This window comes from Globicephala melas, chromosome 5, assembly GCF_963455315.2.
Source record: "Globicephala melas chromosome 5, mGloMel1.2, whole genome shotgun sequence".
Classification (NCBI taxonomy): Eukaryota; Metazoa; Chordata; class Mammalia; order Artiodactyla; family Delphinidae; genus Globicephala; species Globicephala melas.
In genome coordinates, this window is record NC_083318.1 from 132,378,581 (window position 1) to 132,396,042 (window position 17,462).

General features: G+C 37.9%; 1 protein-coding gene across 2 annotated transcripts; it reads right to left on the minus strand.

Annotated features, from left to right (window-relative positions):
* Positions 1-7,889: 7,889 nt before the first annotated feature.
* SPP1 (secreted phosphoprotein 1) lies at positions 7,890-15,802 on the minus strand. Of its 2 annotated transcripts, XM_030865707.2 has the most exons (7): positions 15,645-15,802; positions 14,455-14,522; positions 14,304-14,342; positions 11,874-11,954; positions 11,545-11,583; positions 9,681-9,971; positions 7,890-8,721 (listed from the first exon to the last, which is right to left on the minus strand). In XM_030865707.2, the coding sequence occupies exons 2-7, from the start codon at positions 14,506-14,508 to the stop codon at positions 8,320-8,322; spliced, it is 906 nt and encodes a 301-aa protein (XP_030721567.2). In that variant the 5' UTR covers positions 14,509-14,522; positions 15,645-15,802; the 3' UTR covers positions 7,890-8,319. The 2 variants fall into 2 exon arrangements, with proteins under 2 accessions (XP_030721567.2, XP_030721568.2); XM_030865708.2 differs by lacking the exon at positions 11,545-11,583.
* Positions 15,803-17,462: the final 1,660 nt, after the last annotated feature.

Genomic DNA, 17,462 nt, shown 5'->3' on the forward strand with positions numbered 1-17,462 from the left:
GCGTTTTCTCCATGTCTTTTCATGGACTGAGAGCTCATTCCTTTTCAGTGCTGCATAAAATTCTGTTGTCTGGATATACAACAGTTTATTTAGCCATTCACCTACTGATACCTTGGTTGCTTCCAAGTTTTGGCAATAATGAATAAAGTTGCTATAAACATCCATGTGCAGGTTTTTGTGTGGTTATGTTTTCAACTCTTCTGGGTAAATTGCTGTATCCTGTGGTAAGAGTATGTTTAGTTTTGTGAGAAACTACCAAACTGTCTTCCAAAGTGGCTGTATCATTTTGCATCCCCACCAGCAGTGATCCTTGCCAGGATTTGATGTCGTCCGTGTACTGCATTTTGGCCATTCTAATAGGTGTGTAGTGTTATCTCACTGTTCTAATTTACATTTCCCGGACGACATATGATGTGGAGGTTTTTTATATGCTTATTTGGTAAAGTGTCTGTTAAGGTCTTTGGTCCATTTTTTAACCGTGTTGTTTATCGTCCTATTGTTGAGTTTTAAGAATTCTTTTTATGTTTTGGATAACAAGTCTTTTATCAAATGTGTCTTTTAAAATATTTTCTCCCAGTCTGTAGCTTGTCTTCTCATTCTTTTGACATTGTCATTTGCAGAGCAGAACTTTTACATTTTAATGAAGTCCAGCTTACAAATTCTTTCTTTCACGGATCACACCTTTGGTATCTTATCTAAGAAGTCATCATCATACCCAAGGTCATCTAGGTTTTCCTATTATTATGTTTTCATCAGTTATTTATTGTGATTGTAATAGTTTTTGCTATGTAACATTTTGTCTCCCTGTTGTTTGGCGTGTAATGGTTCATAATAGTTAAATCTTTATTGGACCTTTAACAGTATAGAATAGACTCATAGCTACATTGCACGCTATTTGCTTTTTAATTCTACTTCTTTGACAGTACTATTGCAATGCTTTTTAAAAATTTTAATCTGTTTATAAGGGAAACACATAAAACAAAGAGAAACAGAAACGTTGTAGGATTTATTATTGTTATTATTTTTATCATTATCAGAATCTGTCTTTGAACAGAGGGGCTTCATCTATTTACATTTATTTTTTCCAGCATTATTGCGATATGATTTACAAATAAAAATTGTACATAATTGGGTGGTATGATGCGATTTTTTTAAAAAGTTGTACAATATGGTGATTTAATATACATATTTATTGTGAAATTATTATCATAATCAAGTTAATTAACACATCCATTACTTCACATAATTACCTTGTGTAACTATGTAGGTGTGTGTATCATGGTGAGAACACTTAAGACCTACTCTCTTAGCAAATTTCAAGTAAATGCAGTATTATTAACTATAATCACCATGCTGTACATTAGATTTCCAGAACTTATTCACCTTATTACTGAAAGTTTGTACCCTTGAACCAACATCTTCTCATTTCCACCACACCCCGGCCAGCCCTGGAAATGACTGGTTCTATGAGTTTGAATTTTTTAGGGTCCACGTATAGTTGAGATCCTACAGTATTTGTCTTTCTGTGTCTGGCTTATTTCACTTAGCATAATGTCCTCTGGGTTCATCCATATCATTGCAGACAGCGTGATTGCCTTGTTTTTTAAGGACTGAATAATATTCCATTGTGTGTGTGCGCGCGCGTGTATATATATATATATATATATATATATATATATATATACACGCGCGCGCACACACACCACGTTGTCTTTATCCATTCATCTGTTGATGGACTTATGTAGTTTCCGTATCTTGGCTATCGTGAATAATGATGCAATGAACATGGGAATGCAGATATCTGTTTGTGATATACTGATCTCATTTCATTTCGATATATATCCAGAAGTGGATTGTTGGCTCATACAGCAGTTCTATTTTTAATTTTTTAGGAACCTCCATACTGTTTTTCATAAAGGCCAGTTTACATTTCCACCAACACTGTATAATGCACTGTATGATGCATTTTGAGTTAATTTTTGTGTATGGTATAAGATAAGGGTCTAATTTCATTCTTTTGCATGTGGACATCCAGTTTTCCCAGCATTGTTTTCTGAAGAGATTATCCTTTCCCTATTGAGTTTTCTTGGTGCCCTTGTCAAAGATCTGTTGACCATATATTTATTTCTCAGCTCCCAGTTCTGTTCCATTGGTCTATGTGTCTTTTTATGCCAGTACCATAAAATAGTTTGAAATCAGGAAGTGATGCCTACAGCTTTGCTTTTCTTTCTCAAGATTGCTTTGAGAGGTTTTGCTAGATGTATCTGTAAATACTTTATTGTACATCTCTTAAGAATAAAGCCTGATCCACTTTCATAAACATAATGCAATGATCACACCTAAGAAAACTATTAATAATTCCATAATACGATCTAACGTACTGTGTATATTCAAATTGCCATAATTGTTCCTCAAATGTGTTGTGTAGTTTTATTTCTTTTTTGATCCAGGAGTCAATCAAAATTCCTGTTTTGCCCTTGGTTATACCTGTTTAAGCTTTTAATCTAGTATCCTCCCTCACCTACTCCCTCCTTTTTCTCTCATCACATTGACTTTTTTTGTAGTACTGAAAGATTTAGAAAAGGACAATACGCTCAGGATGCTCAGTTAATTTGAAGGTCAGACAAACAATGAACCATCTTTTAGTATCATATGCCCCTTGCTTACACTAGAAGATGATTTGTTGTCTTTCTGAAATTCAAATTTAAGTGAGTGTCCTGTATTTTATATGGCAGCCCTACTTTTCAGAAACTTGAAGTCTGTTGCATTACAGAGTAGCTCAATTTCTAGATTTGTTTGTTTTCTTCTGATTTGAATCGGTTAAACATTTTTTACAAAAGCATTTCATAGGCGACGGTGCGTCTTCTTATTGTGTCACATTAGAAGGTACATATCTAATAGTCCCATTAGTGAGGCTGTTTGATTACTGGATGAAGAGGGCGACTACTAAATCTCTTTAGTTAAAAGCATCTTCTTCCTTTGGAATTAGTAATTAGTTGAGTGGTGTTCTAAGACCAGGTGAATATCCTGTTCCCCATAACCTTCTGTGCAATGATTTTAACATTCATTAGGGATCATTTCCTGAATCAATACTACACTGTGGGTTGCAAAATGATTTTGCAATTTTATTATTTCTCCTACATTTATTGTAAGTTGGCATTCATCTGCAAAGAAGATCTTTCTTTTATGCTCTCTCTTATACTATCACTATATACTAATGGAATTAAGAAATCCAGTTTGTTATTATTTGTTACTGCCATTATTCTTTTTACTCTCAAATTACTCCAGTTTTGGCCAATGGAAGTTCCCTTCAAGTCTGCTCTTTGGTCCCCCGTATATGATTCCATTTTGTCTTTGAATGCTTTCTTGCTTTCTATTATTAAAGAGGCTTCCCAGGCTTAATTTTTAACTCATTTTGCCCAAGACCATGAATAAGCCTTTTCCTCAAAGAGCCTGCGACAGCTATCAGTTTACTGCTGCTCTTCTCAGGGTCCATTGCCTCTGTGCCACTTTGTGATACTGGAGTTGGATCCTGTAAGCGTGTTTCCTTTGCCAGCTGGCACAATGGCAAGCTTTGTCAGCAGAGGGCACTGGAAGGACGCTGCGGGGAACAGGCTGCCTGGGCTGGTGGGCGTCCTCATCCTCTCTTTTTGCTCCTAAAGGACAGGTGCTGTGACGTGCTTGCAGAGCATCCAGTACAGCTCACTCTCCAGCTGGTTTCGCCGGCATCCCGGCGGGCAGTTCCCTGCTCAGTCCTGTACCATCAAGTTTCCTGCTTGCCAGCCTCAGTTTACTGGCACTCCGGTGGGAAGTGCCCTGTTTGGCGACTTCAGCCCACCAGCTATGGACCAGGTCTGGCCCAGGATGACACCGCAAACTGCTCTGTCATCCCCTGGGCTGCAGCTATCTCAGTTTGGGGGAGACTGCCTCTCTCTCTCCAAATCATTCCTTATTTGAGTACTCTCAATCCTATGGTATCGTTAAGGTTTTTTTTTTTTTAATCTCCTATGCTTAACCCCCTGTTTCTAGTTAATAATTCTTTACGTTAACTTTTCCCTGTTTAAATTACTGGTGTGTTTCTTGTCTTCTCACTGAACCTTGACGGATACAGTACAGAGGATGGTCTTTAATGGTACCACCATTCAAAAATGCAATTTCAGGATTATCTTGGTCGTACCTTTGGATTTGAGTACACTGCTGAGCCACTTGCCGATGGGAAATGGGGTGCTTATGTCTGATGACACACCACAACACAATGAATACAGCTATCGCCTACGGCTGATTGTGATGAAGTGTCAACAAAAGCAAGTACGTTGGAAGCCCAGTGCACTTGACTAATGATGACAACAGGATGGTGGTATCTTGGTCTGTTTGGGCTACTGCAGACTGGGTGCCTTATAAACACCATTTCGTTGTAACAGTTCTGGAGGCTGGAAAGTCCAAGATCAAAGTATCAGTAGATTTGGTGTCTAATGAGGACTTGCTTTTTGGTTCGCTCTATTTGCTGGTACCACAGTGTTTTTATCAGAGAGGCTTTAGAGTCTGATTGAATATTTGTTAGGGCTAATCCTCCCTTATTGCTTTTATTTTTCAGGATTTTCCTTCATATTGTTGTATGTTTATTTTCCCATATGAACTGTAGAATTAGCTTGCATCGCTCCAGGGGGAAAAATTTACTTTTATTTTATTTAGAATCACATTGCATTTATATATTATTGAGGGAGAATTGACATCTTTATGATGTTGAATTTTCCTATATGAGAACAAACAATGTTTTTCTATTCGTTTAAGACCTCTTTTTTGTCCTATAGGAGTGTTTCACAGTTTTCCAAAACAGTTTTGGCACATTTCCTGTTAAGTATTTTATCTTTTACTTTGTGTGTTTCTATATTAAATGACACTATACCTTTCGAATGGTCACTGTTAGTACTTTTTCTACATATGCTCTTAGCTAAATTTTATACCATGCTATATTTCAGAACTGGTTAGTTTTATTTTTAGCACTGATTCTCTGTTTTCTAGGTGTTGTGTGATATAATCTACATAAAGATATAAATGAATTATTTCTCAATTCTTATGCATTTAAATGTTTATTATTATTAGCTTATATCTCCAAACCTACGTTATATAGTGGTGGAGAGAGAGGACATACTTGCTTCGTCCTTGATCTTAATGGGAATGCCTGCAATGTTTCTTCATTAGGTATGGTGCAGGTTTGGGGCTGAGATATAAAATATTTCATCATGTCAAGGAAGTGTCCCTTAATTTTTATTTTATTTTTATGAAACTATGAATGAGTGTTGAAATTTGTCAAGGGCTGTGTTACACTTTATTATTTGTTCACGATTCTTTTTTCCCTTCCTCGTTCATGATTCACTGTGTGAGGACTGTACTTAACCTGCACGTTGATATTGGGTTTGATCATATGACTTGATCTGTCTTTAATTTTTTTTTTTTTTTTTTTTTGCCGGTACGCGGGCCTCTCACTGTTGTGGCCTTTTCCGTTGCGGAGCACAGGCTCCGGACGCGCAGGCCCAGCGGCCATGGCTCACAGGCCCAGCCGCTCCGTGGCACGTGGGATCTTCCCGGACCGGGGCACGAACCCGTGTCGCCTGCATCGGCAGGCGGACTCTCAAGCACTGCGCCACCAGGGAAGCCCTGTCTTTAATTTTTTTAACTGAAGTATAGTTGATTTACAATGTTTCAGGTGTATGGCAAGATGATTCAGTTATATATATATATATATATATATATGTATATGTGTATATATATATATATATATGTTCTTTTTCAGATTATTTTCCATTATAGGTTATTACAAGATATTGAATACAGTTCCCTGTACTATAGAGTAAGTCCTTGTTGTTTATCTGTTATATAGTGTGTATCTGCTAATCCCAAATTCCTAATTTAGCCCTCCCCCCCTTTCCCCTTTGGTAACCATAAGTTTGTTTTCTACATGTATGACTTGCTTTGAACAAAGGGGTTTGATCAAAAGTGACAGTGTGTCAGTTCTAAGCCCAAAGCATCATAAGTTTCTGCTCACCTGTCTTCTGTTCCTGCCTCTACCATCAGAAAGACAGACATGCCCTGGATAGTTGATCCTAGATAGAGAGACGTATGGAGCAGACCTGAATCCATCCTGCAGCCTGAAGTACAACCCCTGCAAACCCACAGACTGTTGAAAGAGAAAAAGAAAAATATTTGATGTCCTAAGCTATTTAGATATTGAGGGTGTTTGTTACTCATTATTTTCACAGGAATAGCTGACTGATACAAATTATTTGTTATCATCTATAAGTCTAATCATATGACATATTTCTCCCTAGATCTAACTATATGGTGAATTATAGGAATGAATTTACCAATATTGAAGCATCATTGTTTGGGTATAAATCCCCCTTGATTATGATGCCTTCTTTAAACTTGATTTTAGATTCTGTTTATTTAGAATTTTTCCACTGCTACTTATGAGTGAGACTGATTTATACGGGTGTGTGTGTGTGTGTGTGTGTGTGTACATTTGCAATCATTACTAGGTTTGAGTGTCAAAGTAATACTTGTTTCATAAAGATCACTTGAGAGTTCTCTTTTTCTGCTACAATTTAAATGGTATTAGGGTTATCTGGTCTTTGAAGTTTTGATAAAATTCCACTGTAAAGTCGTTTGGGTCTAGTTTTTATAGTTAGTTCTTTGATAACTTTTTGTCTTTCCACTATAGAAGTTTGTCTATTTGTCTTTTCTATGATTAGCAAAGTTAATTTTGGTAAATTGTATTTTCCTAGGAAATAATCTAATTCATCTAGGTTTTCCGTTTAACTTGGACTGAGTTGTGCAAAATATTATAAGTTGCTTCTGATTTGCAAAACTTCCTCATGTCCTTGGTTATCTCCTTGTTTTTATTTCTTATTTGTGCTTTCTACCCTTCTTCCTTTATTGGGTTAGCTAGTGGTTTATCTGTGGTGCTGATTTTTTTTTTTTAACAAAGAACCAGCATTTTGATTTATTAATTTCTACTATTTTTTCTGTTCCCTATTACTTTTAACTTTATTATATCCTTCCCTGTGCTTTCTTTTGCTTTACTTTGTTGCTTTTTTCTAATTTTTAAGATGGCAACTCAGTATCCTTATTTTCATCCTTTTATTGTTGCTGCAAGAATTTAAGGCTATGGATTTTCTGTGATCACTGGTTTAACTGTACTCTAGTGAGTTTATGCTTTCATTAGAACTATTTTTTAGAAATTCTGCAATTAAAAATTTTCCCCTTTTGTCCCAAGAGTTGTTTAATAGAGAATTTTTAGATTTCCAATGAGATTTCTAGCTTTAAGAAGAGCAGAGGAGCAAGGTATAGAAATAAGGCCCTTGCTCCACTTCAGGTTTCCAGAACTTTTAGTTTTGAATGAAGTTGAAAATTTTGATTATTAGCTTTTAGGTTTTTTCCAGTACAAAGGAACTGTTTGTTTATTATCTACAAGGGATCAGAATAGCTATGGGACTTACCAAGTTGTAATCCAAGGGCAAGGAAGCATAAATTCACTGAGAAAATGAATGGAGAATGGTAAAAAACAATAAAATTGATTTGTGATTGCATCTAAGCTTTCATTAGCTTTGACATCAGCTTTGTGAAAATTAGAAAAAGTTTGCTCTCACTCAGTGGAAGTGGCCTACAGAGCCCTGCATAGTTGGAGGAGTTCTGGCTGAATATCAACCTCCACTTGACTCCTGTTTCCTTGACTGGGAACTTTAGCTCAGCCAGGGGCTGTATGTTTGATCCAGAAGGTCTTAGATTGCTGTCTACTAAGTCCAGCACATTAATTAAAATGATGACATGTATTAATTGCTAGGCAACTGTAGGGAATCAAATAAGAAATGCAGTTGACACCACCAGACTCTCATTACATTCGAGATATAAGATTTATTCACACCAACAAAAATAATCACAACAAAATATAAACTAATTTAAAAAACAAAAGATCATAGTGACATGAAATTTTATATTCTCAAGTGTGTAAAAGGTTTTTTTTGCTTCTACATAAACTTCTTTTCATAAAAGGGTAGCAAACATTAAAATGCAATGATGGTTTGCATTTCTTGTATGGAAAGAACATAGGCTAAACCCTGAAGCTTTTAGTGTGCAAGTGTGTTACCATCAAGTCACACACTAAACTAATGATCAAAACCATGATCTGTTTCCAGATCCACACACACATATATTCACCAACTAAGCAGAGAAATAAGCATTTCATATTCTGTCCCACCCTGCTATAATGTATTTTTTCTTTTTACTAAAAGCAAAGTAGGAAACTGTATTTTTCTCCTTTTAATTGACCTCAGAAGAGGCACTATCCAATTCATGAGAAACACGAAGTTTCAGGTGTTTGTCTTTTTCACTCTTAAGGTCTGGGACTAGCTTGTCTTCGCGGCTATGGAATTCTTGGCTGTGGAATTCATGGCTGACTTTGGTATTATCCTGACTCTCAATCACATCGGAATGCTCATAGCTGTCATCCTCGGCCTTCAGCTTGAATTCTTTGGAATGCTCGCGGCTGTGGGTTTCCATACTGCGGTCATCCGGCTGACTCGTCTCCTGACTGTCCTTCCCACGGCTGTCCCAGTCAGAAGCCCTGTGGAGGCGCTGGGCAACCAGGATGGCCTTGGGTGCATCACCCACCTCCTCGCTCTCCATGTGTGACGTGACGTCCTCCTCTGTGGCATCTGGATACTGAATCACAGAACAAACGGGAGAAGAATTCAATAAACAGCCAGAGATGGGAACACTGTAATTTTCTTCTGCTTTTTAACTTTCAGGCCAAGGTATTCTCTAACAATGTCTAAATTTGGCTGAAGCAAAAAAATAATACTAGCATGTTACTTTTTTTCAAACTAAGTCCTTTCATTACGTCATCTCCTTTAGTTTAATAGGTTCATCAATTTTGTATGAGAGGAAACCCATGAGGAAGGTCTCATTATCTGTTTTACATAAAGGGAAAATAAAGCGAAAGTTAAAAGTAAAGGAACTCGTACACGGCAGGGCTATGTGCTAAATCCAGATCCTTTTTTAATTTAAAAAAGCGAATAGAGGGCTTCCCCAGAGGCGCAGTGGTGAAGAGTCCGCCTGCCAGTGCAGGGGACACGGGTTCGAGCCCTGGTCAGGGAAGATCCCACATGCCGTGGAGCAACTAAGCCCGTGCGCCACAACTACTGAGCCTGCACCCTAGAGCCCGCGAGCCACAACTACTGAGCCCCTGCGCCACAACTACTGAAGCCCACGTGCCTAGAGCCCGTGCTCCGCAACAAGAGAAGCCACTGCAATGAGAAGCCTGTGCACTGCAACGAAGAGTAGCCCCTGCTCGCCGCAACTAGAGAAAGCCTATGTGCAGCAACAAAGACCTGACACAGCCCAAAATAAATCAATTTAAAAAATAAATAAATAAAAAAGCAAATAGAATAAGTGCTTTATAACCAGGATTTGGAAAAATAGCATTGTGATTGAGAGACAAAATTAGGGAGAAATTATGTGGACTTTAATACAAAAACCAATAAGTGGGAAAAGGTTTTGTATTCAATGATCATAAAGTAATAATCCTTGCTGAATGAATGAACAAATGAGCATGCAGACCCTTGTTCCCTAGAATTGGGCTCTACTCATAACCATCTCATGTGTCTTGTTCAGGGATTTACCTGGACTTCAGATCTGCGGAACATCTTTTTCGACCTCAGTCCGTAAGCCACACTATCACCTCGGCCTTCGTATGTGTCTCCGGTCGGGACAGGTGGAGTGAAGACGGAGGTTGCTGGAACGTCAGTGGGAAAATCAGTGACCACTTCATCAGATTCATCAGAATGGTGAGACTCGTCGGAATGGTCAGTGTCATTGGAGTCATTTGCGTCAGTGTCCTGGCTGTCTCCATCCTCTTCGTCATCCACAGTGTCTGTGTGCTCAGGGCTTTCATTGGACTTACTCGGGAGGGTCTAAAAATCAAGATGATCGGAAAAATTGGTGTAAAGGTTTTTATTTTCCTTTAGCCTTTATGGTGCCTTAGTCTTTTACTATATTTAGTTTCAGAATCTTTTACGTCTTTATTGAATTTGTTACAATATTGCTTCTGTTTTATGTTTTGGTGTTTTGGCCATGAGGCACGTGGGACCCCAGCTCCCTGACCAGGGATTGAACCCATACCCCCTGCCTTGGGAGGCGAAGTCTTAACCTCCAGACTGCCAGGGAAGTCCCAGTTTCAGAATCTTTGTATTCACAGCAAAGCACTCAATGGCTTTTAAGAGCTAAAGTGAGCATCTTCCAATTTCCCTTTTAACACAAGGATAAATGGAATCCTATTCTGAGTCATTTTTCTTGCTTTTTCATAAACATTATTTTCAAGCCAAATGTATGAGTTATAAATTTATATCGATAACATGTTTTTCCTTGATCATTTTAGACACTATTTAATTTACCAAATTCAATAATGCGGTAAATACAGGTGCATAATTGTGAGATTGTTTTTTTCTATGACAGTTCTCAGGAGATCAGAGCATCCATGTATTAATGCTCACCCCCAAACCTAAAACCCCTCCCTATTAGCCTGGATAATCAACAGGCGACTGTGTTATCCATGTGTATAAACTGCAGCTCAATTAACCAGTTAATGTCTATTACACTTCTGATTGCAAATATATTGGGTCATTTATCTGACTTTCCTTATTAGAAATTCTTAGCATCTTCAAATAGAATCTTAAGGAAAACAAATTTAAGTTATCCCTTTGCTTAGCAAATATATTACTAATTCCAATAGAAAGAATAGTTATTAAATAAACCATTATGTTAGCAACAGAAACGTTCCTGGAGTCAAAGTCTTGGCTTTGGTAGGCATTAATTAGATGCTTACCAGATATTAGATGACAGCAAGAAAATATCTTAAATAAATTGCAAGAGGCTTAGTATTTCAAACAACAGACATTAGTAAACATTTCCTGCCACACTAAACTTATTTGAAACCTGGTATTTCTGACATTTAGTAAACACTTGTGTTTTTTGTGAGCAAGTTTTAGACAGGAAAATTTTTTTTCTTTCTTTTTTTTTTATGGTTGGCTGAGCTCATGTTAGGAAGGGAGGGTGGGTCTCAAGATGGTGGGTCTCCAGGTTTTGAGGAGAAAGTTCCTAGTTCCTATTGTTCCCTTGGATGGTGGTAGCAGAGCCACTCAGAGAAATGAGACAGATATGAATCGGGCTACCAGGAGCCCATCCCATAATATTTCTCCCATACCCGCACCTCCACTCCACTAAGTAAAGGCGCTGCTTCCACCATCCCTGACCTAGAGCCCACCATACTGTTGGCCCAGTATAATCAGGTCTGCAGAAAGTTCAAGGCTTTGGTTAGGGGTGTGATGCGCCCCTGGAATTTCAGGCCAGTGGATAGACAGGGCATTTACTGGAGACTTTTAATGGAATTTTGCCAGAATTGAACCCAGGCAATGTCACCAGGAGAAAGAGTTGCTTCCTTAGTTCCTCCAAGACATGGTGGACCTTGGATTCAAAGTGGAACCTCACCTCTTGCTTGTTATCAGTTTCCTCAGAGGACACAGTATTCTGAAGAAAGAAGGGTACAAATCAGTGTACATCATACTCTCTTAACTTTTTTATTCAAAAAGTTAGCCTTTTCCATACAAAGCAGGTCTTAGTTTTTAGCCTCATTGGTGGATGACTTAAGCGGGAAGACAACATGACAGATCAGTTGGTGTCCCAAGTTCACCTTTACCAACAGGCAGGAAGGATCCACTTAACAAGCCCAAGTGGCCTGCTCGGTGGCTATTTTTTGTGGTGGTTGTTCTTTAACTGTGAGAATTTTAATATTTAGAATTAATCAAAATTAAAAATACCTGTGGTTCTAGGAAAGTCTGCTTCTGAGATGGGTCAGGCTTTAGCCACGTGGCTACAGCATCTGGGTATTTGTTGTAAAGCTACAAAAAAGAGTTGCATATTTGTCATTATTAAGAAAAAGAAACAGGGATCTCTAAGTGATAAGCGGAAAAAAACAACTCTACTTCCCCAATCTTGATGGATAAGCATAATATGCATTATTCAGTCAACTGGAGCCTGAGCTCTATCTTTCATAATTTATTCTTTCTGGTAGAGTCATTTAACAAACCCTTACGTAGCACTTATTGTGAGGCAGGCACACTTTCAAAGTAATTTACAAATACTCATTCATTTAATCCTGGGAGAGGTATCAGTATGATTACTCCCATTTTACAGATCAGGAGAAACCCAGCCACGATGAAGTTAAGTGGTAGTAAGTGGCAGAGCCAGGGCTCAAATCCAGTGGCTCTCCACATTGATGATACACTGTGCTTTTCTGTACGTTTGTTAGCAGAAATTCCTCTCAGATGAAATACAGCTAAAGCAGAGGGGCCCTTAATTTGTGTTGATCTTCCTTGTTTCCTGTCTCTGTGGAACAAGGAGAAACTCTCTAAGGCTGTGCTGTCCAGTATGCCATTCTCTAGCCATGAAGCACATGGCTATTCAAATTTAAGTTAATTAAAAAAAAATTAGTTCCTCGGTTGCACTAGAGCGTTCAATAGTCACACGTGTCTAGTGGCTACCTTAGTGGGCGGGGCAGAAATATATCAACACCATTGCATGAAAGTTCTATTGCTTTAAGGTGCCAAAGACGTGAATGGAATGGCCTTTACTTAGCCAAGTCATTTATCTGGAAAATGATAGTAATATGCTAATGCAGAGGAGTGGAAATTGCTCTGAATAAGTGTCATCTGGTGGGCTGTACGGCCCAGGGCGATCACTTCACGTCTCTGTCATGGAGAAAAGTTACCCTGGGGGTTCCAAGAATTCCTTCACAGCCACAAAAGAGGAGAAGTGCAGGAAGGAAACCAGTCAGTAGCACTTTGGGTTTCCCCATGGTTGGCTCTAACCAGAGGAGCTTCGTATTGGGCTTCTGTGACAGTTTTTGCTGAAAGAATGGGTTCCTTGACTGAAAAATGTGAAAACGACTAGTCTAGATGAGTTCAAAGTTTCCCTCTTTTTTTTCTTTAAAATATATATATTTATATAAATATTATACAGATAAATGTTATGATTGATTACATTTAATATACATATTTATTCTGATGATACCTGTAATACAGGCTTTATCTGTATTTATAAGATAAATTTATAATTTTTAAAAAGTAATATGAAGAACAAATAGATAAGAAAAACAAACTAAAATCTACCCAGTAGTCATATCGCTCATAGATAACCGGTGTTCATCTTCAGGGGTGTCTCTTTATAGACTTTCCATATTTCCTACTAGCTCTAGATTTCTAGGCTTCTAGAAGGTTGAGCTCTTCACTTATCTCCTAAATAACACTTAACCACTTATACAGCCGTGGCTTCATGTGCCGTATTTTATTCTATTAAAAAGGCACTAATTCTTGCCTCAAAAAGTGTGATCACTATTTTCTCTGGAAATGTTACTTTACTGGCTTAGTGCTGTGATTCAATACTTGTGTTCTTAAATCACTTGGAAAACAGACACACTTACTTCTACCCACTTGCACACCCAAACACAAGCAGCAATACTTCTCCTAACATCTTCATTAAGCAATCTAATTGCGGTGACCCCAGGCAGCTCTATACTGGCCTTTATTCTGTTTATCTGGAATTGAACTCTGTGTGCCTTTTTGTCCAAGCTCCTTGGGACAATGCCCGTTTGTTGTTTGGCTGGCATGCTTTCACCCTGTGGAGGGGCAGGTACATCTACGGTGCTGGTTGAATAATTATAATAAAGAATTTGATTTGGTCTTATCTTTGTCTAGAAAAATGTGATCTAACGTCATCGGATGAGCACAATAGATACAAACGGCATAAACAGACTTTCTCTTTATAATGGGCTTCTTAGCAAATATCTTAGGAGATATTGTGAATATTATGGTTATGCCAACTCTCCAATATGTGAGGTGAATTTTAAACTTAGCTTGCCACTAAGTAAAGCAAAAGATGGAATTTTTTACTTCTACAACAGTATGTTGACTCGTGGAAACAAAAAGTCACACAACTTCATAGCACTCATTTTACATAAATGGTAGACCTAGAGCATCATTTTATTATATTAAAAAATCTAGTTTGGTTTTAAGAGACTAAAAGCAGTTCTGTGCTTGGTACTGGCCTAGAACCATAGCAGGCACTCAATAAATACTTATAAGTTATTTTGTTTGACTATGAAAATAAGTAAAATTGCCATACATTTGTAGTACATCTTCCAGCAGTTGTAAAAATAATTTAACTATATGATAAACCTAAAAGATGCTCACCTGCTTTTCCTCAGAGCTGCCAGAATCAGTCTGTTTAACCTTTGAAACAGAGAAGGTGAAGAGAGATTACAGTGTGAACGTGTTCGTAGCACCTTGAAACACACAATTCATTTATTTTGAGGAATTTTCTTTAAGATTCAGCTGTACTCACTGGAAGGGCGGAGGCGATGCCCAAGAGGCAGAAGCAAATCACTGCAATTCTCATCGTAATCAATGTTCCTGCAAAATATTTTGTAAGAAATACTTGATCTTTTCCTAGGTTAAAACAGTGATGCTTTTTTAGGCTACCACATTACAAAATCGTCACAAATAAATATATATTTTCTGTAGAAATACTCTCTACTTCTTAGAGGAAAATTTTCTTCTTAATATTATGATCTTTTGAGTTAGTATTTGTAATGCCACCTCCTCTATTCTCCATCTTTTCCTATTAGGCAAGGAGAGAGGAATTTTACAAGTCTATATTTATTCAACTTTAAAATTTAGAGTTTCAGAGATTATGCCGTTGCTACCTCATGTCACCAGCCATCTAAACCTAAAAACAGATCAACAGTAATTGAGTTCAAGTAATAAGCTGGAATGGGAATATTTATTTTTTAGAGAAGAAAAACACAAAGAGAAAGAGAGAAAATAAAGCTGTGAGAGAAACTTGCTTTCTCCATTTTCCAGCATGCATTTCAAATGCGATTTTCAACTTAAATTATTTAAAAGGTGTTACTTAGGTGAAATGAAGCTATCTCTAAAGTTAATAATTTAAGTAAGGTATTCTAGAAATTTGAAACAAGAAAGAAAAACACTGAAAACAGTCAACAGCTTTCCTATTTGTAAGTCTAAATAGTGTCATACAGGTATTTTGGATAAATGTTAATAGCTAAATACAGAGGTAAAAATATTCAGAAAGGTTTTTTTCCTTGAAAACAGGATAAGTCAGATCATTAAATAATTAGCATTATCATTTGTTTACATTAGCACTAAAAATCATTTTCCTTTTAAATTGTCTCCACAATCATCTATCCATTTAAAATGATGTAGATATAATCATTCCAAAGGGGCATAGACATTTCCTTTTTTTTTTCTGATGGCAAGAAGCAGTTTCAGTTCTTTTGAGGATGGCGTGGAAATATTTTTAAGTTTTCTATTCGACTGTCTTTCAAAATAGCCGGCCGCCTTTCCTGCAGGAGATCTGCCCCGGATCTGGCATGCTTATTCCAAAGACTAGGACCGTTTAAGTCTGATTAACACCTTTTACTGTTAAACCCTTTTCCTTACGGCTTGACCTTCCCCATGAAATGAAACAGTGCATACACAGGCCAGCAAGCAAGTAGCAAACTGCAGCCTTACCTTGGTCTGCGGCGGCTAAGAAGAGCCCGGTCCCAGGCGGTGCTGATGCTGTGCTCAGGGCTGCACTCTGGGCTCTTCCTCTCCCTGCTGTTGACAACCAGGACGTCTCAGAATTTAAAGGCTGCTCCAGACGTTCTCCACCAACACAGGGGGTGGAGAGATGTGTCATGAGGTTTTTTGCCACTGCCCAACCCACTTGCTCCTACACTTCCCCCTCTGGTTTTGTGGTTACAAAACAAACACATGCACACACACATACACACACACACACAAACTACTCTGCAGTTAAAACATTACTTATGCACAATATCATTAACTAGCTTTTTCGTTTATAGGATTGGCTCTCAGCGTCCTGGAAGGGCATCGAGGGGGTCCCATAAAAAGGGAGGGAGGGAAATGACTAGTTCTTACAAAGGCTCTATAATTTCTGAATTAGAATAAAAATAGAATCTAAATCAGTCTTAAATAAAATCAAATAGAATGGATTTTTGTTTCTTTTGGTTTAAATAACAGATGAAGGTAATATATGCAACCAAATTTGCCTCACAATTATACTTATTTAAGAGCTATCAGGCTATTGTTCAGATACATACAAAGAATTCAGAAACCCTTCCTCCATTTTTACTTAAGCTCTGTTTTGTGATTTCAGGTGTTTAGCAGCCTGTCATTTAAACAAATGGCATTAGTAACATTAAAATCCACATTCACGCTCATTAAATTGGATTTACATTGACCTTTCAAGGACGTGGATTTTTGTTGCCGTGTTTGAATTGTTTGGAAGTGATGGATCTGCTAATTGCTGTGTAAAATAGAAGAAGGGTAATTTATTCTCAGTGCGGCAGAAGTAAAGCAGTTTCTGACTGAGAGCAGGGTTACTGCTGGCAAGTGCTGCTTCAGGAGCCAGAGTGTGGCTCTGAGTTCCACTCTGCCACTGATTAGCTGTGAGACCTTGGGCAAATCACTTAGCCTATCTATACCTGTTTTCATCTGTCAAATGCACAGTTCGTGGGCGTTTTGAGAGGTTTAAGTGAATTAGTATGTGTAAAAATAAAAATACTTGGCACATATATGCAAATACCCTGCCTATTTTAACCACTGTATGTGTGTTAACTATTATTAAGATTTTTAGGAGGAGCAGGTAGTCATGATTTGTAATACCTTTAAATGGAATAGGTTATTGGAATGAGATCAGATGTAAGAATTTTTTTTTTTTTTTTTTTTGTGGTACGCGGGCCTCTCACTGTTGTGGCCTCTCCCATTGCAGAGCACAGGCTCCAGACGCGCAGGCTCAGCGGCCATGGCTCACGGGCCCAGCCGCTCCGCGGCATGTGGGATCTTCCCGGACCGGGGCACGAACCCGTGTCCCCTGCATCGGCAGGCCACTGCGCCACCAGGGAAGCCCGAGATGTAAGATTTTTTAACTGTGTTCATCGACAGGGTAATTTGCACACCTCTGAAGGGCTGGATTAGATTTCTGAATTGTCTTTTTCTAATTTTTCTCCCAGGATATATAAAGTTGGTTACTTAATAAGAAAATTAAAAAGGAAATTCTATATTAAAAAAAAATTTACAGGGTATTCAAAAGGTGTTTGAATGAAAAAAAATTACAGTTGAAGGTTGAATACTGGAACAGAAATTAGGGGTTGCAGAGCTCTGAGTCCACTTTAAATATTTAATATTGTTTTGAGATTACTTAACCTCTTCATCTACATTTCTCAGTTGTGAAATGGAGATTGCAGTATTAATTTATCTCACACCTCCATTGTGAGAATCACGTGTAAAGTGAGATTAAAGTTAAATGTTCCTATTTATTATTGG